This window comes from Moschus berezovskii, chromosome 15 (genome assembly GCF_049115385.1).
Source record: "Moschus berezovskii isolate FMDL1 chromosome 15, NW_MosBer_1.0, whole genome shotgun sequence".
Classification (NCBI taxonomy): domain Eukaryota; kingdom Metazoa; phylum Chordata; class Mammalia; order Artiodactyla; family Moschidae; genus Moschus; species Moschus berezovskii.
This window is the reverse complement of record NC_142474.1, coordinates 59825114-59852728: the sequence shown is the minus strand read 5'-3', so window position 1 is coordinate 59852728 and position 27615 is coordinate 59825114. Positions and strand designations below refer to the sequence as shown.

General features: G+C 41.6%; 1 protein-coding gene and 1 long non-coding RNA gene across 24 annotated transcripts in view; one reads left to right on the top strand and one right to left on the bottom strand.

Moving 5' to 3' along the window:
• KIAA1217 (KIAA1217 ortholog) overlaps positions 1–27615 on the top strand; it is a 360048-nt gene that overhangs the window by 10227 nt on the left and 322206 nt on the right. For 20 of the 23 annotated variants that reach the window (XM_055428453.2, XM_088844135.1, XM_088844137.1 and 17 more), the window contains exon 2: positions 509–792. In XM_055428453.2, coding sequence (XP_055284428.2) covers positions 509–792 — 284 coding nt within the window. Of the gene's footprint in view, positions 1–508; positions 793–25644; positions 25786–27615 lie in introns of those variants that run through there. The other 3 variants (XM_055428436.2, XM_055428440.2, XM_055428426.2) reach the window with 3 other exon arrangements.
• Positions 787–25816, bottom strand: LOC129557820 (uncharacterized). The gene is made up of 5 exons (XR_008686313.2): positions 25677–25816; positions 13197–13314; positions 10596–10679; positions 6881–6936; positions 787–2239 (listed from the first exon to the last, which is right to left on the bottom strand). It is a non-coding gene; the product is annotated as an uncharacterized LOC129557820 (long non-coding RNA).

Below are 27615 nucleotides of genomic sequence, written 5' to 3'. Positions count from 1 at the left end.
AATCACTTAACTTTTCCATAATTACAGATGAGGGTGAAGGGTAACTCAGGTTGTGTTGCATTGTCAGTCACTCAGTCCTGTCCGACTCTTTGCGACGCCATGAACTGTAGCCCGCCAGGCTCCTCTGTCCATGGGATTTCCCAAGCAAGAATACTGGAATGGGTTGCCATTCCTTTCTCCAGGAGATCTTGCCTGCAAACTAGTCTGACCAGGTGTTTTGGTTTTGAATAACCTCAGGGAAAGAGAAATTGTAGAGGTGGTTTTTTTTTTTTTTCTCCTGCAATATCTTTATTTCTAAAGTGAGTTTTTCATATTTCCTTTAGTTGTTGATTTACCCTCTTTCCTGCTGCTGTGTGGGTACATGTACATGCGCGCACACACACACACACACAAATCTGCTAAGTTACATTCATACATTGGCAGCTGCTACAAACGCCCTTGGTGTCCTGTAAATGAGATTTCTAGTGTGAAATCTTTAGTTGTGAGCTGTGTTTTTTCTGTTTCTCAGAACAAGGGAAGAGCAACCTACAGGTGACATCCTTAGAAGATGCAGAATGTCACAGAACCAAGGAGCGCCTTTCTAATGGGAACAGCCGTGTTTCAACTTCCAAATCTTCCCGCAACATCCTGAGGAGACACACTCTAGGTGGGCCTCGAAGTTCCAAAGAAATCCTGGGAATGCAAACGTCGGAGATGGACCGGAAGAGAGAAGCTTTCCTGGAACATCTGAAGCAGAAATACCCGCATCATGCCACCGCCATCATGGGCCACCAGGAGAGGCTGAGAGACCAGGTATGAATATCCTGCCATTTTCACTGCCGAGTTCATTCTTCCTTTTTTTTTTTATTCTGTTTTCTCCCAATTTTATTGAGATATAATTGGCCTACAACACTGTATGTTTAAAGTATACAGAATAATGATTTGATTTATATTCATCATAAAATGATTATCGCAGAACATTTAGTGAACATCCATCATCTCATTTAGATACAAAATGAAAGAAATAAAAAAAACAACTTTTTTTTCCTGTGATGAGAACTCTTCATGTTTACTCTCCTCACAGCTTTCTTGCGTAACATGCGGCAGTGTTATTCTATTTGTCATGTTTACTTTATGTCGCTTGTACTTATTTCTAACTGGAAGTTGGTGCCTTTTTACCACCTTCATCTGATTCTCCTTCCCTGTGCAAAGCTCATTCTTTAATGAACATGAGGGAAAGCACAGTGACCTTCAGGTTAAAGGGGCAAAAAACAGTTGAGTGGACCGTGCCCACTGCTGGATTGTCCCAGATCTCTTTGTCGGCTTGGGCAGAGGAGGCAGATTGCAGAAAAGATTTGACCTGAAGGCTTAGCCTTCTTTAGCACCAACAGTAAGAGAACAGGAAGTTAGAAAAGAGAGACCAGAGAATATGCAGTTCCCCTATAAGAACGTCCCAGGTTCAACCACACATACATCTAAAATGCAGGCAACGCAGAAGTATATCTTAACTGAGTAAAGCATGGAATCAGCTAATGTCTACCCCTTATCACTGGGTGCTTGGCACAGTGAAAGAAGGAGAGTCTGAATAAATGAATATAAATACATTTTCAGGCTGAAACAGAGCACGCAGAGGGATAGACTCGTTACAAACCCCTTTACCTTAAGAAGCTGACGTTAGGATCTTGTTTTCTGTTCTTTTTTCTGATCAGAGATGTTTCTCTTCTGCACGCTTGGCTTTCTGCTGTCAGCAGCTACCTGTTTTCTCAGGTTATCTTGACAGCCACACAGCTGTCACTCAACAGTGGCTCAGGGTGGTTTTGTTTCTTGACTGTGTGCAGTTACTTTTCAGGGGACAGCATGGGTTTAGGGTCACAGGAGGTGGGAGGCCGGCCTCCTCTGTAGCACACAGATGGGCGTCTCCATCTGAGGTAATGGAAGTGGAGAACATTTAGCAATACTTGTGGTCAGGGATGAGAGCAGGCAGGTATTGATTTTGACACTCAAGGTAGAGACAAGTTCTGTGTTTTTGAATTTGCTCTCTTGCCAGTTAGTTACGAAAGTGATGTCTAACTCAGCTTTTTATCATCTGTGGGAATGGTGATTGGCGTCGGCCTCAATTCTTTATGCTTTAAGCTCAGTTCGTTTGATCCTTTAAATGAAACCTTCTCTTTTATGAAATCTCTATCAGAGTGCCTAAAACATGTGAAATATGCCTTATGAACTGTACATTGACGTGGTCACATCCCAAGAGGCAGTAGGCCTAGAAGAAGAGAAAGAAGAATCTCGGTTGATACGGAGAAGAGCAGATGAATTCTTCACTCAGAAGAGGGTGGCTGTCTTCATTTTAAGTGTATATAGAGAATGCCACTATTTTCTTTTATTTCTGTTGATCAGTTATGTAACCTCCCTCCCCCAGTTTGATTGAGATATAATTGACTAAAAACAAAAGTATCGCTATTTTCCACTGATAGTTGGGTCACCATCCATTGAATTAACGGAATTTGTGCCTCTCTCTGTGTCTTAGTATGTGAGGCACTGTGCTTTACCCAGTGCTGTTCAGATTGAGGAAACTCAGGGCAGTTATGGTTTTACAGTTTGCTGAGGAAGAGCTGGAATTTGACTTCAGTGACGTCTGAATCCTTGTGTATTCCTCTGGTCTATAAGTGGAATGCCGTTGCCTGTAGAGCAGGCAGTGTGGTCTGTGTATGTGGAATAAGGGACACAGTGAGGGGGTGTGTGTGTCTGAGACTGTAGGGATGGCAACCTGGGTAAGGGAGGCTAGAAGTGTGTTGAGTGAAGAAGGCCGATATATATATTTTAAATTAAAATGTATTATTTTGCTGAGAAATATAGAAGTTATCCTGTCAAAAATGGTATATTTCTCATTTAAAAAATAAAAATGATACTGTATTATTATTTGTGATGTCATAATTCTCTCTCCTACCATGATGATGATGGCTTTGGGGAAAGTTGTTACATGGTGAGCCTAAAACTAACCAGAAGGTTGTAAAGGGCGATGGGATGGTGTCAGAAGACAGGGAGTACTGAATTTGGCCGAGTGGCCTCAGGCTCCAACCTCCTGTCTCTTGCATCTCTGTCATAACGCAGTCTGGTCTCAGATGGTCAGCTGACCCTTCGCTGGGTAATTCAGGATGAATTCTCGGGTTTTCCAAGCTGACCGTCTGTTTTCCATGCTTAGATCTGTGTATATATTTTTCCATCTGCTGCTGAGTTGCAAAGGAATCTTAATCAGTGTTGTAAACGTTAGAGATAAGCTTAGGTGATGATTTAGGAGGTTCCTGTAGATAGCACTTCAACTTGTCTTTCATTCTTTTTCTCCTATCACCTATTTCCTCTCTCCTATTGTCTTCTGCAAGACACCCTTTGTTCCTTCCAGATCCTCTGACTGTGGATTATTCCAGGCTTCCTTTACAGGAAGATCACATGACCAGCCTTAAGGAGAAAGGCAAATATCACAAGTCTGATGGACTTTCCAGATATGGAGGTTATAAACACCACACACTCTTGGGGTGGCTGTTTCCTTGGTTGTTTTCCAGAAGAGTGGCCTTAGTGAGAAGAGTGCCAGTGAAAGAAATGAAGAATAACATGATTAAAATGCTGTGTCCAGCACTTTTCAAGAAATGTCTCGGTGCTAAGGGAATCCAGGTTCTAACTCCTTGGTATCCGACATAAGGAGAATCAGAGCACACCTTATGTTTTTACTTTTCTTAATTGGAGAATTATTGCTTTACAATAATTCGTGTCATGTATGAATTTCTGCTGTACAACAACATGAATCCACTATGCTGCTGCTGCTCCTGCTGCTGAGTCACTTCAGTCATGTCCGATTCTGTTCGACCCCATAGGTGGCAGCCCACCAGGCTGCCCCATCCCTGGGATTCTCCAGGCAAGAATACTGGAGTGGGTTGCCATTTCCTTCTCCAATGCATGAAAGGGAAAAGTGAAAGTGAAGTCGCTCAGTCGTGTCCAACTCTTAGCGACCCCATGGACTACAGCCCACCAGGCTCCTCCATCCATGGGATTTTCCAGGCAAGAGTGCTGGAGTGGGGTGGTATATATATATCCCCTCCCTCTTGAGCCTCCCTTTAAACCCCGCCCCCACCCTACTGCTCAAAGTCATCACAGAGCATCAGGCGGAGAGCGCGACACCATATGTTTTGACATATGCATTCAAACCCTTGGAAGATTCATGGTTGAAATTTATATTTGAGTCTTTGAAGATAAGTCAGTCAAGAATTTTTTTCAGTCTAAATGACTGAAAGGCAAAAAGGTTTTCTTTACTCTTTTTCTGTGATCTCCAAAAAATGGCACATGTCACCATTGTAGCACAGTGCTTATCTGCATAATGGAATCTTTATTGACTCACTCCTGGGGGGCAACCAGGCTGTGAAGCTGCATCACCTGGCAGCTAAGGGCGTGGCTCTGGGGTCAGGCAGGACTGGGTCGGAATCTAGTCTTCACCATATGCTGGTTGAAAGATTTGAAGCTAATGACTTAATCTTCCTGTTCCAGTCAAGGAAAAGATAATACCTGTATCATGGAGTATTGAAAAGGAAATGATGAATTTTCTTCCTGTTTCAGTGGCAACTCTTAGCATTACAGTATTCTTTTAAAAAATATTTTTGTTTACTGTTTTTGCTATGCTGGGTCTTAGTTGCCGCACGTGGGATCTTTAACTGCAGCTTGTGAGATCTGGTTCCCTGACCAGGGTTCAAACATGGGCCCCTGCATTGGGAGCATGGTGTCTTAGCCAGTGGACCACCAGAGAAGTCCCAGCATTACAATATTCTGATTCCTGGTGACCAAAAGAAGAGGCTCAGAGGCTCTAATTTTCAAATTAGTGTTTAAAGTCATTTCACTTTTTTACCAACACATATTTGAGTACTTGAAGTAATTTTTCCCATTTGTCAGAACACAATTTTGTTATATTTCTGAAACCTGAATGTATTTTTCTTTTATCAAGAGCTTCAAATTTGGATTTCTTTCACTTATTCATCCCATGTATAATTTATTTGGCACCTACCGGGGAAAAGGCATTGTGAGAAATACAGATGATGAGGCTTGGCCCCTGCCTCCAAGTCAACAAAAGAAATAAGGCATTCATGGACAGAGATTAATCCTTCCAAATCCAGCCCAGTGTCACACCTGCTGAGCTGCTCATAGCTTCCTGCAGTACCTGTATTGTAACATCTAATCATACCTTCATTGTACTTTTCTTTATGTTTCGTTCCCCCATCTACAATATGTTTTTGAAGAGCCTTGTCTAAATCACCTTTGCAAAGTCAGCATTTAAGGGAGTGCACAACTGAAATTAGACACAATCAGTTTTTGTTAAATGAATGAGGTGAATATTTCTAATACAGTTGGAATGTGGTAGGTACCATTTGTTTGGTAAACATAGAGAGGAATGGGGAATCCAAGGCTTAAGAGATTGATGCCAGATTGAAATCAGAAGGGATTGAGGCTAAGAAGCTAAAGGAAGGCTAAGTAATTTCCCTCCAGTCAAGAAGCCAGCAGGTCAAGCAAGGTCAGAGTTTCTCAAGTCTGTGAGCTCTCCATTTGTTATTGAGCTTGGTGTTTTCTCCCTCTGCCTGTAATTTTTCTAAAATTTTGATAACTTGTGTAGCTCACAGTGGATCAGGTAATAGATATTCCATTGCCATTTCTTTTAAAAAATAAATTGTATTCAATTCCCGAGCATATGAGATAACCACAGAAAATAGATTCCTATACATATTTTACCTGGAAGGAAAGTTACTTTTTCAAAATAGCTCTGAGTTCAGAAAGGTGTGTAGTTTAGCCATCTCTGATGGTCATGATCACTGTGTCAGTCTGCAGTTTGGAAGTGCTCTTCTTTCATGTCTTTTCTAGTGATGAAATAGATATCCAACTGGCCTCACACTTACAGAATCTGGCTGTCCACTCCTAGTCTCAGAAACCATTCTGAAAATAGTTTTTTTGCCCTTATTTCCAGTTACCCACAGAATTTCTGTTTAACTAACTAGGTAAAGAGTACCTGCTCTATGGCTAAGATTAGTTTGTGTATTCTTATATCTAATGTGATCAAATCTTAGGAGAAAAGAGGAACACAGTCAGCCCTCCTTATTTGGGAGTTTTGCATCCTTGGATTCAACCAAGATAGAAAATATTGGGAAAGAAAAATTCCAAAAAAGGAAAACTTTAATTTGATGAGTTCCGACAACTCTTTATATAGTCTTTCCTTCGTATTTACAACTTTTCATATAGCATGTCTACTGTATTGATATTGCAAGTGACCTAGAGATGATTCACAGTGTGTGGAGGGTGTGCATGGATTATGTGCTAATACTACCCCTTTTTATATAAGAGACTTGAGCATCCTTGGATTTTGGTATCCCAGGGAGTCCTAGAACCAATCCCCATGGCTATGAGGGACTATTGTACATTTTAACCTGAAAGTCTGTTGTGTTCTTCCATTCGGAATAAAGAGTGAGCAAGCTATAAAGGTTATTTTTCTTTAACATGAGCACTGTGGAGAGTTAAAATAAGGAGATAAGAACATGAACAGTGAGACTATCTGAAATGGGGTCCTTAATACTGGGGAAGCATTTTGTCTGTCCTGTTGCTCTCTGAGTGTCCCTCAGATCTCACTGAAGACTGAAGGCAGGGGGAGAAGGGGACAACAGAGGATGAGATGGTTGGATGGCATCAGCAACTCAGTGGACATAAATTTGAGCAAACTCTGGGAGATGGTGATGGCCAGGGAAGGCTGGCGTACTGTCGTCCATGGGGTCGCAAAGAGTCGGACACGATTGAGCAACTGAACAAGTCTCACTAGTGTCTGCACGGAAGTGGCTCTAGAGCTGTGTTCTCAGTACCCAGTGAGTCTGGTGCCACTTACCAGTGTCTGCTGTCGTCCAGTGTGTCTGGAGCCTGAAGGTAACTATGCTGCCAACACTGGAAGTGAAGAAAAAGAAAACATCTGTCAGCCTGTTTACTCACAAGCATCTTAAGTTCTGGTTCATTCTAGCCCATTTGCTGTTGTTGTTGTTAACAGCCTCTAAAGAAATTTATTCATTGATGAGGAGCTGTACTGTGGAAACTGGAACTACAGACTTTGGTTCAAGCGCAGTGTTATCCATTCCTTCACGATGAAAAATAGTATGGAAGTTCCTTAAAAAACTAAAAGTAGAGTTACCATGTAATCCAGCAGTCCCATTCCTGGGCATACATCTGGAAAAGATGAAAACTCTTAATTTGCAAAGATACGTGCACCTCAGTATTCATAGCAACACTGTTTATAGTAACTAAGACATGGAAACAATCAAAGTGCTCCTCAATAGGTGACTGGTTTAAGAAGATGTGGTGTAAATACACAGTAGAATGTTACTCAGCCATAAAAAAGAATGAAATAATGCTGATTGCAGCAACTTGAAAGGACCTCGAGATTATCATAATGAGTGAAGTAAGTCAGAGAAAGGCAGATATCATATAATATCACTTATGTGTGAAATATAAAAAATAATGCAAACAATTCTACATACAAGACAGAAACAGAGCCACAGACATTCAGAACAAACTTTTGGTTACCAGGAAAGAGGGAAGGGATAAGTTAGGAGTATGGGATTAACATACAAAAGCTACTGTATGTAAAGTAGATGAGCAACAAGGATTTACTGTATAGCACAGAGAATTATATTCAATATCTTATAATAACTTATAATGGAAAATAATAGAAAAAATTAAAACTGAATCACTTTGCTATACACCTAATATTAACACAATATTGTAAATCAACTATATATATGTCAGTTAAAAATATCCATTCCTTTGACTTATATCCCCTTTTCAGATGGTATATAATTGATTTTGTTAAGAATCATGGAAAATTCCATTACAGTTAAATCCGGAAGACAAGAGAAGTCTTAACGTGCTTGAATCAGAGGAGCAGGTCTTAACTGAGCACTACTTCCAGGCGGTAGTGAAAGCATTTTTACTTGCTTCCTTCATAACTCACTGAGAACAGTTATGGGTACTAACAGTGCAAAGAGAGAGGGGAAGAAAATTCCATTTTGCCAAAAAAATGGAAGCTGTCAGTATCCGTGTCATGTTTTTGTGAAGACCTAGTATACACAGAATGTGGGAAGTGAAATAGTTTTTTAAAAGGAAAGTGTGCTACCAACAGTTTGTATAATCTTGACCTTACTTTTAACAGAGGAAGTTTTTTGGATGAAAAGCAAAGTTCATAGGTGAGAGGAGGCATTGTTACCAGATCTTAACACTTCCACTTGCAGGAAGCCTGTGATTTAACAGGCTGTGCTCTGCCTCTCAGACGTTGATGCCACTGACTGAAGAGTGAGGGTAACACGATTTTAGGGCAAAGCAAGCAACATATTATTGTGGGGAAAGCATTTGATGTCACAGATCACAGACAAGGGTGCCTCTGTTGACTTCTCTCTGCACGCTAGCTTTACAGTAGCTGGCTGGCCGCATTCAAATGGGAGTCATAATGAGAAAGGAGCCAATAGGAGACGTATACCTTACAACTTATGTATTAATCAGGATGGTCTTGATTATGCTACATAACAAGAAAACCCTGTAAGTTTTTTTGTGCCATGACACAAAAACGTTTTATTTCTCATGCATACAAAGTCTGTTGTTTGCGATCACTTTGTGATTTAGGCCACATCCATGGTGTGGTGATGCCATCATAGTATGTGGATTCCAAGTCATGACAGGAGAAGAAAGAGCTAGTGGTTCCTCAGAGCTCTTACATATGTTGGCCCAGAAGTAGCATCTGTCATTTCCCTTCACTGTAGCATCTTGAATCAGGCATCTACAGGGATGTTTGGTTTATCCAGATTTTGGCTGTGGAGTCTAGTTTAAGAAAGAAATCCCTCCCATTTCCTTATATCAGCTTTCCCAAATGTAATGAGTGTTTTTTATCAACTTTGTTGTATTGATACATGGCACTTTATACCTGTCTGTACAATGCATCAGTTATGTTCATGTGTAACTTAAATATATTAGCATGTATTTACATCTACATGCAACGGCATCTTTTTTTTAAATATACATGATGTACTCTATATGTATGAAAGTGAAAGTCGTTCAGTCCGACTCTTTGTGACCCCATGCAGTCCATGGAATTCTCCAGGCCAGAATACTAGAGTGGGTATCCTTTCCCTTCTCCAAGTGATGTTCCCAGACCAGAGATTGAACCCAGGTCTCCCGCATTGCAGACGGATTCTTTACCAGCTGAGCCACAAGGGAAGCCTATATATACATATGTATTTTTGCTCACACCATATGACTTGTGGGATCTTAGCTCCTTGACTATGGATTGAACCTATGCCCTCTGCTGAAAGCATGAGGAGTCCTAACCACTCTGCCAGGGAAGTCCTGATGTCTTGCAGGTGTAAAAGGTAGTGATTCACAATTTTTAAAATTTATATATGCCATTTTTAGTTATTATAACATATTGGCTCTATTCCCTGGGTTGTACAGTATATCCTTGTAGCTCATTTTAACCATAATGATTTGCACTTCCTAATCCCTATGTAATGATATCTTTTGACTTATTTTTGATTAAGTGTCATAGCAGAACTTCCAAAACACTGGATCATGCCTCATGCCGTGGATTTCAGGGGATCAATCTAGACCTTTTAGAATACAAGTAGTCCCTCTATCATGTATGCTGCTGCTAAGTCACTTCAGTCGTGTCTGACTCTGTGTGACCCCATAGATGGAAGCCCACCGGGCTCCCCCTTCCCTGGGATTCTCCAGGCAAGAACACAGGAGTGGGTTGCCATTTCCTTCTCCAATGTGTGAAAGTGAAAAGTGAAAGTGAATTCACTCAGTCGTGTCCGACCCTTAGCGACCCCATGGACTGCCACCTACCAGGCTCCTCCAGCCATGGGATTTTCTAGGCAAGAGTACTGGAGTGGCTTGCCATTGCCTTATCATGTATGGAAAACCCCAAATTTATCAAATTTTTGTCTGTCATCTTTATCTTAACCCTGATCAACCTAGATATGTGAAAGTGTTTGAAATTCACAGACATGCATTGATATTCACGGATCAGTGTATCAGCAAAGCCTGGAAGGTAGGCTAATTGGAACTAAAGATGCTCTAAGACCATAGACCATTCAGTTAATGGAGGCCTTGGACCACAGTGAAGATCTGGTAAAAGGTTCATGTTGTGGAGGGATAGATTTTATACAGTTTTGTTTTGTTGTTCAGTCGCTAAATTGTGTCTGACTTTGCAACTCCGTGTTCTGCAGCATTCCAGGCTTCTCTGTCCTCCACTACCTTATATATGTTTTTTAAATAAATCAATACAAAAATGAAAAGCTTATAAGTTATAGTAAAGGAAATAGACCTCCAGCTAAGAATTTCCTCTTTAGCACTATTAATTTATTCTAATTCAAAGTGGAAAATGATGGTGGAATAGCCATGTTTAGCAGCAGAAACATATTTAGCTATTTGAACTGACTGACTCAGGGTTTACAGACCAATTTCTTGCCTAAACCTTAAGGAAAAAGGAAACAACATCTTGGCAGTTAAGAAATTGAACACATGGACTTCCTTGGTGGTCCAGAAGGGTGGGACTTCACCTTCCAGTGCAGGAAGTTAGATCCACAAAGGGGTTAGATCCCTGGTCAGGCAGCTGAGATCCCATGTGCCTCGTGGCCAAAAAACTGAAACATAAAACGGAAACAATATTGTAACATTCAATAAAGACATTTAAAAAAAAAGAAATCTAATGCAGGATATGTATGCTGCTGCTGCTGCTGCTAAGTCGCTTCAGTCGTGTCCGACTCTGTGCGACCCCATAGACGGCAGCCCACCAGGCTCCCCCGTCCCTGGGATTCTCCAGGCAAGAATACTAGCAAACAATAAAACCAAGTCACAGTAGGAAGAGGGAAGAAATAGAAACCTCTCCATAGGCTTCCATGAAGGTGGAGAATCTTAGTTAAATGTTCAGCTTTCCTTTTTTTTTCTTTTTAGCACTATTTTCTCAGCTACTATTTACAGTGGTGGAAAAGTGGAGAAGACTACAAGGACTGCATATTATTGGCAGCACTAAAATTGTGACACTTGCTGTTTACACATATTAGCATGTGCCATCCTCCCCAGAACCCTGTGGGGTAGGCACTATTTATTATGATCTTTACCTAACAGAATGACACAGAGCCTTTAGATCTCGTCCAGAGTGACACAGCAAGTGAGCAGTAGCACCAGGACTTAATCTTGTTACCTGGGTGTGGGGCCCTTGCTCTTAACCTCCAGATTATCTCATCTTTCTGATGGGTGATGGAATCCAAAGATACTGTAAGGCACCAAAGAAATAAGAAAGGAAGGAGGCTTCCCTGGTGGTCCAGTGGTTAAGAATTCATCTTCCAATGCAGGGGACACAGGTTCGATCCCTGGTCAGTGAACTAAGATCCCACATGTCTCCGTGCAACTAAACCAGCTTACCACAACTAGACAGAAGTGTGTGAGCCATAATGCAGAGCCCACATGCTGCAACTAAGACTTGACAGAAATAAATAAATAAACTTTAAAATAAGGAAGGACTGGAATGGGGGAACCAGTTTGCCCAGCATCAGTAGGTAAGAAATGTAGTGGTCATCTCATATTGGCTGAGTCACAGGTGGCAAAGTGGTTAAGAACACACTTGCCAAGGTAGGAGATGCAGGTTCGATCCCTGGGTTGGAAAGATTCCCTGGAGGAAGAAATGGCAACTCACTCCAGTATTCCACTCCATGGGCAGTGGAGCCTGGCGGGCGCTAGTCTGTGGAGTCACAAAGGAGTTGGACATGACTGAGCATGCACACACACCGTATTGACTGAAATGCCAGCCTCCTTTAGTTATTTGTGGAAGAAAAGAAATTTAGGGGGAAGAAAAGTGGTGTATATCTGAGAAAGATAAAAATTGAGAAAATGTTATTTTTGCTGGAGCAACCCTGCCGATTGACAGGAGCATGTGTCATAACGAAATTACACATTGTATTTAGAGGGTATATTATTTATCAGTGTATATGTGAGTGTGTGTTTAATAACCTACCAGAGGCCTGTGAATAAAGAATATGATAGGATTGAAAGCATCAGTATTAAAAAATTTCTCATCCTCAGAAATTTCAAATAATACTGGATATATCAAAGGGAAACAATGGTCATATAAATTTGGGCATGATGGAAAACAACAGTAAAAAAAAAAATTAGAAAGAGCAGTCTAATACTTAACAGATGATGCTTCTCCAGGGAACAGATGAAGGGACTGGCCTAGAAATATTTCCCAAAAGATTGATAATTTGCACTGTGGCTTAGAGGGTGCGGTTGGGGGTGCATTTCAGTAGATTTGGGATATTGCATCATAAGACACATTGTGGGGAATCAGTGAAAAAAGACTAGATTTGGGGGTGTGTGCAGACATGACTGAGCGACTTCACTTTCACACATTGGAGAAGGAAATGGCAACCTACTCCAGTGTTCTTGCCTGGAGAATCCCAGGGATGGGGGAGCCTAGTGGGCTTCCGTCTATGGGGTCACACAGAGTCGGACACGACTGAAGTGACTTAGCAGCAGCAGCAGTCTTTCCTTGCAAACTTGACATTGATCATATAGGATACAGAAAAAGAGGAGGATCCTGAATGGAGATCATTCACAGCTCACAGCTTTAGATCCATGTTTAATTGGGTGCCACCAACCCCTGCATTAGCTTTCATTTTAATTAGTGTTGCGCGGAAGAGCAGGAGAACACGTTTTGAGAACAGTGCTATATTAAGAAGGGCTCTGCCAAAAAAAAAGGAATTGAAATAACATTCTATTGGAAAATCTGTTGACAGGTACCTCGGAGTAGGTGGGGAAGGTGAGGGAAGACAGAAAGCAAAGCAAAACTGTGTAGTGGCAGGAGACACCTGGAAAGTGGCATTCAGTCAAACCGAGAGAAAACTGCCATTACAATTAGATAGAGATTTTGGCATTGAGGAATCTGCAAAAGACTGGCCGGACTTCCCTGGTGGTTCCGTGGTTAGGACTGTGCTTCCAGTGCAGGGGGCACAGGTTCAGTCCTTGGTTGGGGAAGTTCAACATAGCCAAAACAATAAATAATAGGTAAAGTCTTTATTAGTTCTAAAAAGCAAGCAGAAAACCCCAAAAGAGACCGGTGTGATTTAGTCCAGCACATCGATGCAAACTTAAATTGTAATCACCTGAATTGTCCCGAATCTCCTCAGTCATCAAGCTTAGTTCTTCATCATTTCTCACCCTTCCCCTGCAGCGGTTTCTTGGATTAATTCACTGAAGTGGTTTACTTATCATGGTCCCACACTGTGAGTTCGGCATCATATAAAAAACACAAAATAATATATCAAAAAAATACAAAACACAGTACCTGCCCTGCCTAGCATATGTCATGTTAGTGGACAGAGTACCAATGTTTGGGGCCAATATGAGTGAATTAACATACACACAGAGTCGGACACGACTGAAGTGACTTAGCAGCAGCAGGACAGGAGGCTGTGTGACAGGAGGCAAGTCAGTCCATTTCCCTGAGGCTTTTTCTTCACCATAGAACTGAGACAGCTAATAGTGTTGGGGTGCTGATAGATGAGAGAATATATCACTGCTGTAGCAGTCTAATGAATTCTTACCGAGGAGAGCATTCTGGTGGGAAAGTCAAGGCCAGTACCATTAGGGCGGCACAAACAGTAGACATTCTCAGTGGCAGTGATCGAGACCAGTGTTTTGTAAAGGTATGTTCTACAGAATCCTAAATCCCCAGGCTGTTAATAGCTGTTTGGGGAGAAAGTTACTAATTTGGGGACATTCCTAGTTAACCAAAGTTAATTTCTACGTTGCAGGACTGGTCAGATCTTTTAATATGCTGAACGGCTCTATGACTCTCAGGTTGGAGACTTGGGAGTAGGTGGGTGAGGAATGAAATGGGCAGTATTTACAAACCCTATTTGCTGAAGAATTATTGTTTGGTGGGGGGACTTTTGTCTTATGAGACACATTCAGAAAAGGTGGGATGTCAAGCAAAAGCTTATATTTAGAGTAGTGGGAGATTTCAGAGAGGGAAGATTTTATACAGGAGACCAGAAGTTAAGTGGGGTCTCATGGAATGATTCAGGGTTCCTGGAGACAGTAAACTTGTCCTAATTATCTGTTTCCTCAATGCCCAGAGCACAGTAGATATTCAACAAATATCTTTGGCAAAGATATCGACAGATTATGATTTGAATGATTTGATGAAGGCATGGAGGCATTCTGATGGAAGAGGGTGACCAGGAGAGGCAGTGATGCAACAAGAATGGAGGTGGCTCCCTGGTGAGTCAGTGGATAGGCCAGTCTGAGTGAGGTGGGGTGCCGTTTGGAGAAGGGGGATGGCAGTGGGGTTAAGCAAAGGGGAGTCAGATTGTACTGGACCTTGAACATCTGTCAGAAAACTTGGAATGGCAGACACAGGGCACTTTGCTTTTCGTTCCACGACTGGAGTGAAAAGCAAAGTTCAAAGGTTAGTTTTTTAGTGCTACCTAGGAGGGACTGTGTGAAAAGCCTGGGTGCTTGCCTGGAAGTGGTTGCCATGTCCAGGCAGCAATGATAAGGTCCATTGTCGTGGAGCTGGCATGGAGCTCAGCCAGAATGAAAGGATGACGACACATCAGATACGCGAATGAGAAAATGAGAATGACTCGGTGACTCAATAGAGAAGGATGAAGGTATGAAGAACTGCAGATGGTGTAGCAGAGAAGGCAGGAATACCCAGTGCCCTCCCCACCCCATCACCCCGCCCCCCAGAGACCTAGATTCTGGTTTCCACTGTGGTCCTAGCTGTGCCAGTTCATTGAGCAAGTCACTAAGCTCCTATGGCATCCATCCATATTGTGTGACCCCCTGAAGAACTAGAGAAGTACCACGGAAGGTTATGGCCACAGGCACAAGAGGAGGGGCAGGGAGGGGGAAGCACATGAATGTTAACTCTTGAGATCTGCTGTTGGAGCTGGACTATGGGGAGAAAGATCTGGTCTAGAGCTCAGTGGATTTTTTGACAAAATTCTGCAGTGTCTTCCCTTTGAAAGGCTCTCATATTTGCCCTCTCGGGGCCCTACTTTGCACCAGCCTCATTTTGCATCCTCGTCTCAGCATCTGTGTCATATCAGGCCTTCTCTTTTTCCTTCCTTTGCCCTAATGCAAGGTTTTCAGACCCTGCGCAGGTATGAAAGTGAACTGGGAAGCCTAAAGAATGTTGTGGGGCTGTCACATGGAGCTTTGAACCGAGGCATCAATTTCAACAGAGTACGGAGGGGGATGCAACTTACTGCTGCAGTTAAATAGGAGGCTTTGTTTCATGTCCTGTTTGCACCTGAGATGTATTTTGGGGTTAATGAATGTGCCGGGACTTTAATTCATGAGTACTTACTGAGATCGCAACTGGGACAGTCATCTGTTCTCCAGTCACGCTGAGATGCTGAGGGGAAAGCAAGTGGTTGGTGTAATACTTTAGACAGCGGATGTATGTGAGAAAGGAATGAGTTGTATGCACTGTAGTCACTACTGACAGATTCCGTATTTTGCGTTCCCCTGCCTCCCTCTATCGCTTCTTTCCCCTTCCTTTGTTCCTTCCTTCTTCCCTTTTAGTTTTTTTTTTTTAAGAATTCTTTTTCCTTTCAATATTTATTAATTTTTTCTTTGAATATTTCTTTATTTATTTGGCTATGCCACATCTTGGTTGTGGCACCAGGGATCTTCAATCTTTGTTGTGGCATGTGGCATCTTTATTTGTAGCATTCAAGATCTTTCAGTTGCAGCATTCAAACTCCTAGTTGCAGCTTGTGGGAGGATCAAGTTCTCTGACCAGGGTTGGAACCCAGGCCACCTGCGTTGGGAGCGAAGAGTCTTAGCCACTGAGTCACCAGGGAAGTCCCCCTTTTAGTTTGTAAATATTTTGGTTAGACCAGGATATTCTCCTGTACAAAAGTGTGCTTGCACAGTCAGATGCTGAGTCATGTCTGACTCTTTGCAACCCCTTGTACTATAGCCCTCCAGGCTCCACTGTCCGTGAGATTTCCCAGGCCAGAATACCGGAGTGGGTTGCCATTTTCTTCCCCAGGGACTCTTCCTGACCCAGGGATTGCACCTGAGTTTCTAGCATTTCCTGAATTAGCTAAAGTGCTGAGTATTAAACGTGTAAGAACCATTGCTCTTCTAAGTCTGCTGTGTACTTATCACATCTCCTTGATACTTTCTCCAGCTACTCCATATATGTTTTGCTTCTAGTTAAGTACTAGGAAGTTTAGTGCCCATTCAAGCTCCTAGAGAGCAAATGTCATTTTTGTTCTCTTTCTTGGGTTTTCCTGTCTTATTCATTATTTCTAAGAATCAGTTCCCATTTATTTTTCTTTTCCATATGATTGTTTGCTATCTTGTTTCAGATTTTATAATTAATGGTCTTTTCCTAGGGTTTTTATTGTTGTTGTTATCTTTGTTGTCTTTTATAGTTTCTTAGAATGTGTACTGAATTTACTTATTTGTTTTGGCCACACCAAATGGCTTCAGGATCTTAGTTCCCCCGACCAGGGATTGAACCCAGGCCACAGCAGTGAAAGGGCTGCGTCCTAACTACTGGACTGCCAAGGAGTTCCCTGAGTTTACTTGGTTTTAGTATTTGTTGTTTAATAATGAAGACATTTCAGTTCAGTTCAGTCGCTCAGTTGTGTCCAACTCTTTGCGAACCCATGAACCACAGCTCACCAGGCCTCCCTGTCCATCACCAACTCCCGGAGTTTACCCAAATCCATGTCCATTGAGTCAGTGATGCCATCCAACCATCTCATCCTCTGTCGACCCCTTCTCCTCCTGCCCTCAATCTTTCCCAACATCAGGGTCTTTTCAAATGAGTCAGCTCTTTGCATCAGGTAGTCAAAGTATTGGAGTTTCAGCTTCAACATCAGTCCTTCCAATGAACACCCAGAACTGATCCCCTTTAGGATGGACTGGTTGGATCTCCTTGCAGTCCAAGGGACTCTCAAGAGTCTTTGCTAACACCACAGTTCAAAAGCATCAATTCTTCGGTGCTCAGATTTATACTCCAACTCTCACATCCGTACATGACTACTGGAAAAACCGTAGCCTTGACTAGATGGACCTTTGTTGACAAAGTAATGTCTCTGTTTTTTAATATGCTGTCTAGGTTGGTCACAACTTTCCTTCCAAGGAGTAAGCATCTTTAAATTTCATGGCTGCAGTCACCATCTGAAGTGATTTTGAAGCCCAGAAAAGTAGTCAGCCACTGTTTCCACTATTTCCCCATCTATTTGCCATGAGGTGATGGGACCGGATGCCATGATCTTTGTTTTCTGAATGTTGAGCCTTAAGCCAACATTTTCACTCTCCTCTTTCACTTTCATCAAGAGGGTCTTTAGTTCTTCTTCACTTTCTGCCATAAGGGTGGTGTCATCTGCATATCTGAGGTTATCGATATTTCTCCCAGCAGTCTTGATTTCAGCCCAGCGTTCCTCATGATGTACTCTGCATATAAGTTAAATAAGCAGGGTGACAATATACAGCCTTGATGTACTCCTTTTCTATTTGGAACCAGTCTGCTGTTCCATGTCCAGTTTTAAATGTTGCTTCCTGACCTGCATACAGGTTTCTCAAGAGGCAGGTCAGGTGGTCTGGTATTCCCATCTCTTTCAGAATTTTCCACAGTTTGTTGTGATCCACACGGTCAAAGGCTTTGGCATAGTCAATGAAGCAGAAATATATGTTTTTCTGGAGCTCTCTTGCTTTTTCCATGATCCAGCAGATGTTGGCAATTTGATCTCTGGTTCCTCTGCCTTTTCTAAATCCAGCTTGAACATCTGGAAGTTCACGGTTCATGTATTGCTGAAGGCTGGATTGGAGAATTTTGAGCATGACTTTACTAGCGTGTGAGATGAGTGCGGTTGTACGGTAGTTTGAGCATTCTTTGGCATTGCCTTTCTTTGGGATTGGAATGAAAACTGACCTTTTCCAGTCCTGTGGCCACTGCTGAGTTTTCCAGATTTGCTGGCATATTGAGTGCAGCACTTTCACAGCATCGTCTTTTAGGATTTGAAATAGCTCACCTGGAATTCCATCACCTCCACTAGCTTTGTTCGTAGTGATGCTTCCTAAGGCCCACTTGACTTCACATTCCAGGATATCTGGCTCTAGGTGAGTGATCACACCATGGTGATGATCTGGGTCGTGAAGATCTTTTTTGTACAGTTCTTCTGTGTATACTTGCCACCTCTTCTTAAGGGCAAATATATTCTGATACCAGCTTTGGCTGTGCTCTGCAGTTTTGTATGAAGTATTTTGTTTCATTGCTTTAAAGAAAAGTAAAAATTACAGTTCTTGATTTTTCTCTTTTTTAAGGATTACCCAGGAATATTGCTTTTCCAAGTTGTTGAGATTATCATTATTTATTTATAATTTTATTGAATGTGATCAGAGAATACAATCTGTAAGATTCCTACTTTTAAATTTTTTTGTGGATTTGTTAAAAGTTTTTTTGACTAGTCAAATATGTAGTCAGTGTAAATTGTGCCATAAATATTCATAGGAGATTATCTACTTTATTTTATATACCCATGTATATACATATATATGTCGGGTTTATTATTTTTATCACTCATTGCTTCTCAGTCCTTATTTTGTTATTCTATTACTGATCAGTTTTAAACAAATTGCTCACTCAAATTGTATTTTTATCCTGTTCTTGCAGTCTAAAAATGTTTGTTTTATAATTTTTAGTTTTATTAGTTGCAAACACATTTATGATGATTAGCCCTTTTCCCTAAATTATGTCTTTTACATTCTGTTTAGTCTGTGTTAACTTTTTTTTAGTGTAGGTTAATATTAACATTGTTGCTCTTGCTTTACATTTGTTTACATTTGTCTGATGGTATGTTTTACCCATCTTGTTTTCAAATTTTATTAATACTGAGTATATATTGGAAACCACCTAAAATGTAGCTTGCCTTTTTGGTTTTCTTTTGGCTTGCAATTTTAGCCTAATATATCATCAGTCTTTGTCTTTAATAGGAAAATTCCTTTTATAGTTCTTTGATATTTAGTGTCATAGCCAATAGACTTGGTTACAACCAATAGGCTTCATCTTAATTTGGCAGCAAATATGTCTATTCTTCTTTATTAAATACCATTTACGCTCACTAATATCAAATGATTGCTCAGGCTTTAGTCTTGACAAGCTGCATTTTGACATGATGGTAGGAGCTCCAAGTGAAAATGACTGTCAGACAGTTGGAGATAGGAGAGGACCAGAGCCTGAGCCAGAAAAACAAGACTGGACAGGAGCACATTGGCAGCACCTGCTCTGTTAGTCAGGGTTCTGCAGAGAAACTGAACCATAGGTTAGAATGAGAACAAGAATGAGCATGAGTGAGAAACTGAGTCGGCCTAAGGTCTTGGCTCACACTTTTGTAGGGAGTGGTGAGTTCGAAATCTGTAGAGCAGTCCGGGAGGTTGGAGATTCAGGTACAGGTTGATGTTGCCACCTTGAGTCCAGATCTGCGGGCTGGAAACTCAGGCACAGTTTCTATGTTACTGTCTTGAGCAGAATTCCTTTTTCAGAAACTCTCTTTGTTCCTGAGGCCTTCGACTGATTGGATGAGGCCCACCCACATTGTGGAGGGTAATCTGCTTGATTCAAAGTAAACTGGCTTAAATGTTGCATGCTTGTGTGCTAGGTTGCTTCAATCATGTCCAATTCATTATGACCCCATAAACTGTAGCCCACTGGTTCCTCTGTCCATGCTTTCTCCAAGCAAGAATACTGGAGTGGGTTGCCATACCCTCCTCTGGGTGATCTTCCCAACCCAGGGATTGAACCCACATCTCCTGTGGCGCCTGCATTGCAGGCAGAATCTTCGCCACTGTGCCAGCAAGGAAGCCCGACTTAAATGTCCCAAAATACCATCACAGTAACATCTAGACTTGTTTGACCAAATGACTGGTTGTCACAGTCGACACATAAAATTAACCATCACCTCAGCATTATAGAAAAAGCTGACTGAATGTTAATGGATAACTTGTAAAGCAAACAACATGTACAAACAGAAGCAGAGCTAGAGATCAAGGACTTAGCATTAGGGAATCAGCACAGTTGGTTTCCATTGTTTTCATTCAAAAACCCAAGTACTCTTATGCATTTGGTGACATTTATTATGGTGTGCTCTGGATTTACAACATGTATCCTGGTTTTACTCTTTTTCATGTTTGTCAGTTTTTCTGTACACCAGAACTTCAGTTGGAAGACATTTCTCGGGAGTCTGCTGTTTCTTGAGCCTTATCTATCGCGCAGCGGTTCTGTTTGTCCTGGGGTTATGAGCTGTAACACGTTAATCCTGCTTCGTGAAGTCCTTGCCTGCACACAGCCTACAGCTAAACAAATGCTGCTGTGCCACTGATGTTGCTGTGCTGATGGAGTGTCGCAGTGTAGACTATTCCAGCCCCCATCCCAGCTGTCGACTTGGTATATATGAGAGGATGTGAAGAGAGTCTGTGTTGCCCTTTACAATCCGATATGGTTAACGTTATGTATCTGTGGGTTCTGCATCTGTGGATATAGCGGGCTGACTGTACTACACCATTTTATAGAAGGTACTTGCGTATTTGCTGATTTTGATACCCACAGAGGTCCTAGAACCCAGTCCCTGGTGGATACCAAGGGATGGCTGAATATATTTTCAGACTTGTTTGCTAAATAAATCTTTTCAGCATAGCTTAGTCTAGTTACTATTTAATATCTCCAGTTATAAGCAAATATTTTATTGGAGTATAGTCGATTTGCAGTATTGTGTTAGTTTCTGTTGTACAGCAAAGGAATTTAGTTATAAATATGGAAAGAGTCGGACACGACTGAGTGACTGAACTGAACTGAACTGATGCATGTATATGGGCTTCCCTTGTGGCTCAGCTGGTAAAGAATCCGCCTGCAGTGCGGTAGACCTGGGTTCGATCCCTGGGTTGGGAAGGTCCCCTGGAGAAGGGAAAGGGTACCCACTCCAGTATTCTGGCCTAGCGAATTCCATGGACAGTCCATGGGATCGCAAAGAGTCGGACACGACTGAGTGACTTTACACACACGCGCATATATATACATACATATATATATATTTTAGATTGTTTTCTGTTATAGGTTATTACAAGCTAATGAATAAAGTTCCCTGTGCTATATAGTAGTACCTTGTTTTTCTGTTTTGTGGATAGTAGTGAATATATGTTAATCTCATGCTTCTAACTTATCCCTTCCCTCTTCCTCTTTGTTAACTGTAAGTTTGTTTTCTGTCTGTGAGTCTGTTTCTGTTTTTTAATATTTAATTAATTAATTTGGCCGCCTCAGGTCTTAATTGAGGCATATGGGCTCTCTAGTTGTGGCCCATGGGCTCAGTAGTTGCAGTGCTTGGGCTTAGTTGCTCCAGGGTTTTAATTCCCAGACTAGGGGTCAAACTAACGTCCCTTGCATTGCAAGGCAGATTTTTAACCTCTGGACCACCAGGGAAGTTCCTATTTCTGTTTTGTAAATAAGTTCATTTGTGTTATTGTATAGATTCTACATGGAGAAGGCAATGGCAGGCCACTCCATGTAAGTAATTTCATACAATTGTCTTTCTCTCTCATATGATAATCTCTAGGTCCATTCATGTTGCTGCAAACAGCAAAATGTTCATTCTTCTTCATGGCTGAGTAATATTCGTGTGTGTGTGTGTACACATACACCACGTCTCCTTTAGTATCCACTCATCTATCGATGGACATTTAGATCGCTTCTTTGTTTTGGCTATTGTAAATAGTGCTGCTCTGAACATTGGGGTGCATGTATCTTTTCAAATTAGAGTTTTCAACTTTTCCAAATATTTGCCCAGGAGTGGAATTGCTGGATTGTATGGCAACTCTGTTTTTCATTATTTAAGGAACCTCCATGCTGTTTTCCACAATGGCTGCACCAGTTTACATTCTCACCAGCAGTTCCCTTTTCTCCACACCCTCTCCAGCATTTGTTATTTATAGACTTTTTAATGATGGCCATTCTGACCAGTGTGAGGATTAACAATATGGAGCATCTTTTCATGCGCCTTTTGGACCTCTGCATGCCTTCTTTGGGGAAGTGTCTATTTAGGTCTTATGCATATTTTTTTATTAAATTGTTTGTGTTTTTTGATATTAAGTTGTATGAGCCTTTTGTATATATTGGAAATTAATCCCTTGTTGGTCACATAATATACAAATATTTCCTCCCCATCTGTAGGTTGTCTTTTAGTTTTGTTTATGGTTTCCTTTGCTGTGCAAAAGCTTGTAAGTTTCCCATTTGTTTATTTTTGCTTTTATTTCTTTTACCTTGGGAGAATGATCTAAGAAAATATTGCTACAATTTTTGTCAGAGTGTCTTGCCCGTGTTCTCTTCTAGAAATTTAATGTGTCATGTCGATTATAAGCAACTTTATTAAAGTATAGATAGTAGTGCCTGGGCTTCCCTGTTGGCTCACAAGGTGAAGAATCTGCCTGCAATGCAGGAGATGTGGATTCGATCCCTGGGTCAGGAAGATCCCCTGGAGAAGGGGCTGGCTCCCCCCACCAGTATTCTTACATGGATAGAGGAGCCTGGTGGGACAGTCCATGGGATTGCAAAGAGTCGGACATGACTGAACAATTAACACTACACTACTCCAGCAAGCAGTGCCTAATGGTTAAGCACATGAGTTTTGGATTTAAATTGGGCCTGCCTGGATTGATTCAAACCGAGATTCCAGCGCTTAGTAACTACAACTCAAATTACCTAACCTCTCTGAGGCTTACTTTTCCCTCTTGCAACATGAGGATATTAATCATGCTTGCATCATACTCCTGTTATGAGGATTAAATGACATAAGGGTTGGTTATTTTCATTTTAAAAGGGCTATTTTTTTCCTACTCAGTGTGGTATTCCTTTTCTCCATGACAACTTCTAACTCATGTTTTGAAGAAACAGAAGTTGAGGCCATCAGTGGTGAAAGCCAGGATATTTCGCCAGTTATTTTGTTTCTGTCATTTCATTAACTTTTTCAGTGAGTAGTTTTCTGTGTCTGTTATAAAGTAGGTTTTTTAATTTATTTTTTTGTCTGTACCAGGTCTTAATTGTGGCACACAGGATCTTCAGTCTTTGTAGTGGCATGCGGAATCTTTAGTTGTAGCTTGCGAACTCTTAGTTGCGGCCTGTGGAATCTAGTTCCCTTAGCAGGGATTGATCCTGGGCCCCCTGCATTGAGAGTGTGGATTCTTAGCTATTAGACCACCAGGGAAGTCCCTAAAATAAGTTAGAGGAAAGAAACTCAAGAGAAAGAATTTATTTGCCATCCATGTCCATCATGGATATCTAAAATGTTGCTAAATTTAGAAACAAAATAGCCCATGTGAAAGAGGCTTCCCTGGTGGCTCAGATGGTAAAGACAAAATAGCCCATAGACATGCATATTTTGAACTCCGATTTGGTTGGTGTGGTGCTGAGTTGCTATCAGGCAAGCAGGCAAGTTGCAGTCCTATTAAAACCTGGTCCTTCTTGACGGTTTCCTCATTTGGGGTATGGTAGGTAAAAACAGTACTAGACTGGTCATCTCTCAGCAAATCTTGGCATTTCTACCTGGCCCTCCCAGCTGTTATCCTCATTGCTAGGATTACTGCTCAAAACTTGCCCTGCTCCATATAGTTCAAGATTGTCACGTGTCATAATGATGTCCTCGTTGTTTACAACATCTTCGGTCAGTGAGGAATGAATGCATTCATCAAATTGCTTCCACATCTGAGTTGTTTGTGGGACTGTCTCCACTTGTTTGACTTTCAGATTCTGACTTTTCTCCCTCTTTTTTCCAAGCTCGAACTCAGTAAGTAAAAGCTGGGATATTGTCATTTCCTAAATAACCCAAAGGGAAGATCTGGCCTAATATAAAAGCCCTCTGCCACATCAACTTGTCCATGCTCCTCTCCCTAATGGAACTTTAAGGAATAACCACCATTGAATAGAGCCTCCACGTCATCTTGGATCTCACTGAACAGAGCCTCTATACGGTTCTTTCTTTTTTTTTTTTTTTTCTCACATTGTTTGTTGCTCACAGGGTAAAGCACAGGCCTGGGTTTCATCTGGCTGTGTTTTCATCTCGCAGAGGCAGTAATTGAATCTCTGACATCGTCCTGCCTTCAAGGAGTGTTCCAACTCAGGCTGCTGTATTAAATCAGTGTAGTTCTCTGTTCTCTTGGAAGGCAGTGTCTCATCTATGGACAGAAGAGTCACGGCTGGGACCCCAAGCATCTACTGTTCCTTCCATGATAAGAGCCATTCTGAGTTTGCAAAGATGGTGTTTTTACCTACTACCGCCCTCTCTGCAAATAACCTGAGCAGCTTCAGCACGGTGTGGGGGTTAGTACTTGCTCTCTGACCTTTGAGGACAGATCTGTTGAAGCCGGTTGCAGTTTGCAGCAGGATCTGTGGCAAATTGGAGCAGGCTGCATGCTCAGCCCCTTCCTGTCCCAGCTGGGGTCTGCCTTCAGGTGCATCCCAGCTCCCTGCTCAGTTCCCCGAAGAATTTTCCGTGATGGCATTTGCCAGGTGTTTGACATCATTGTTGTAAAGGCTCACAGTTTTGGAGCAACTCCCACTCAAACATTTCTGGTACCTTGGCGTCATTGGTTTTGGACTTGGGGGTTTGAAGTGTGTCTGGGGTGAATTGAAAAGCGAGAAGAAAGGGTGCTGAGCGCAATGTCACCAAATTTGGGAGAAATTTGTTCCAAGCTTTAGACCAACATTGGGGATTCCTGAAAATCAGGGATAGTGCAGAAAGAATGAAAGAAAGAAGGAGTAAATGTCGAACAACCTGTTGACCCTTTCCCGGAAAAGTCAGGAACATGAATTTCAGTGCTTTTGTGGTAACACGTATAAGCCAGGACAAAAGTACAAAAGCTATGAGTCTGTTAGGAAGGAGTTAAAAAAATTTCTCAACAGCTTCTTCTACCACCTCTACAAACACAGAGGCCAAGAGAAAATGCACACACACATACACACACTCACATTCCAGCAAAGAACCTGTTTTGCAAGTTTTGCTGGTAAAAAGCAGGAAGGGGGTTGCTGGAGAGTCGAGTGAAAAAGCCTTACAAGTATTCATAGAAGGTTTTTCAAAACTAAGTTTTCAGGGTAATTTTATCCTGCAGAGAGAGGCGCATGGACCACTGTAGGCTTTTCTTCAACTGCTTAAGAGCATTGTTAGACAGGGAGGGGCAGATTAACAGATGCCTATAATTTTGATCATTGTTTTCTGCAAAACAGCTCAGGCTTTGAAAAACGAAGCCATCATTCTTAGTGAGGTTTCTGCCAACAGCACAAATTATACCGTGCAGAGATCCAAAGCCCCTGAAAAGGTTTCATTAATGAACAATTTCAGAGGACTGTTTAAGTCTTCACCCGACAGGTAACGTTGGCCCGCAGGCAGGTGGGGTTAGGGTTTCCGTGGAGATTTATGATGTCATGCTTGAAAGAGCATGTCAAGACAGCCAATTTAACAAGTAGCTACTCAAAAAGTCCTATAGGCTGGAAGTAGCTGTTATGCAAATGACAAAAGAGTTTCACTGGGAAAAAACTGCGAAAGAGAACCATAGCGACATGGAGGGGGTTTTACCTGACAGCTCAGGAGATGACTCCGGAGTCCATTAGAGACGAAAACTTCCAGAAGCTGAATTAGATTTTCTGCTTGAACTGCTGTTTCACCTGTGGAGCTCCAGGTACAGGTAAATCTGGGTTCTGTTCCTTCCGAGTTCTTGCAGAAATTTATCTGGAAACATTGTGAGGTCTGTTTCTCTGCATTGTTCTCTTGGCAGGAAGCACTGAATCAATAAGCGTGGCTTTCCCACACGGAATGTTCAAGTGTTCCTGCTTCAGGGGCTGTTTATTGAATGAACTGGGATTTTTGAATAGAGCTGAAAAACAAGTGATGCATTATGCATTATGCTGATTCTGCCCTGTGAATAATGCTATAAAAAATGCCTAGATAAGGATTAGAAGGACGATCTGGGAATTGAGATATTATATATATTTGTGGATTATTCCCAGATGTTGGTTTCTTGCTCTCACTCTCTTTTTTTTTTTTTTCTTTAACTCTTAGAAAAGACCTGAAATTGGGACTGTGTGTATTTTTGTATTTTCAAAGTTGCAAAATGCCCAAAATACAACCCATGAAATCATATAGAACTAGGTTTATGAACCTTATACTTTTTGTTTTCTTTTTAAATTGGAGGATAATTGCTACAATGTTGTGTTGTACACTTTTTTTTTTTAAAGTGTGTCTGTATATTTTTCTCACAACAGCATTTTACAAGACTAGAAAAATATCCTGTTTGAGATATCAAAGTTTCTGGGCATGAAGGAAGTAGGAACTGTAAATTCTAAGACAGATAAAGGCTTCTAGGGTGGGAGGAATGGTTGATAAAACTAGTTTTTAAAGCATGCTTTCAGAAGGAAACCTCGCTTTGGTTGTACGAGGTTTTCTGTTTGCATCAGTTACTAGCAAGCCTGAATAAACAGTCTTGCCAGAGATATGGGTGTGATAACAATCGCTGAAGGTAACAGTGTGTCTGCGAAGTTGACTTAAAGGGGTTAGCTTGGGGGTGTCAGGCTGCCATGTGAATAGTTAGGTACACCAAGCTTAAAAGGCAATGAAAATCATTTATTTTTCTCTTTAAAGCACTGCATAAGGTGAAAACACAGCGTTAAGAATGAAGATACCTGTGAAATGGGAATTTGGGCTTTTGAAAGCAAAACTATTTAGGAGCCCGTGGACAGGATTTAGCATATTTGAGAAAGCCTCCTGAAATTTGGCCATCCAATTATGTGAATTAATGCCAGCATTGATATTCATATTAAATTGTTGGGTGACCACCCCAGTTACTGCAGAAAAGCAATTCGAGTGACAGAGAACTCTCCCTAACATCAGAACACCTGGGTGTTGAATCCATCTCCTACCTGTGTCACCTTAGGAAAGTAAATTCATGTCCTTAAGCCTCAGTTTTCTCCTCCCTAAGATGGGCATGATAATCATGGTGTGGTGAGGACAAAATAACATGTAGCCCAGTTCTCGGAATGCATGCTCCACGAGTTAGCGATGTTCTTATTTACTACTTCTGTGGTCCTTAACTGTTGGTAACTAGGCTTCATCTTTCACTTCATCTTACCACTGTAACAGCCCAGTGAGATTAGTCCACTGTTTTAATTCCCACTTTACAGATGAAGAAACTGTGGCTCACAGAGATACTGAAATACATAAGATAATCTGTCCTACATTTCCTGCTATTTTTTTTCCCCTCCTTTTCAGTTCGGTTCAGTCACTCAGTTGTGTCCGACTCTTTGCGACCCCATGAATCACAGCACCCCAGGCCTCCCTGTCCATCACCAAATCCCAGAATTCACTCAAACTCATGTCCATCGAGTCGGTGATGCCATCCAGCCATCTCATTCTCTGTCGTCCCCGTCTCCTCCTACCCCCAATCCTTCCCAGCATCAGACTGTTTTCCAGTGAGTCAATTCGTCGCATGAGGTGGCCAAAGTATTGGAGTTTCAGCTTT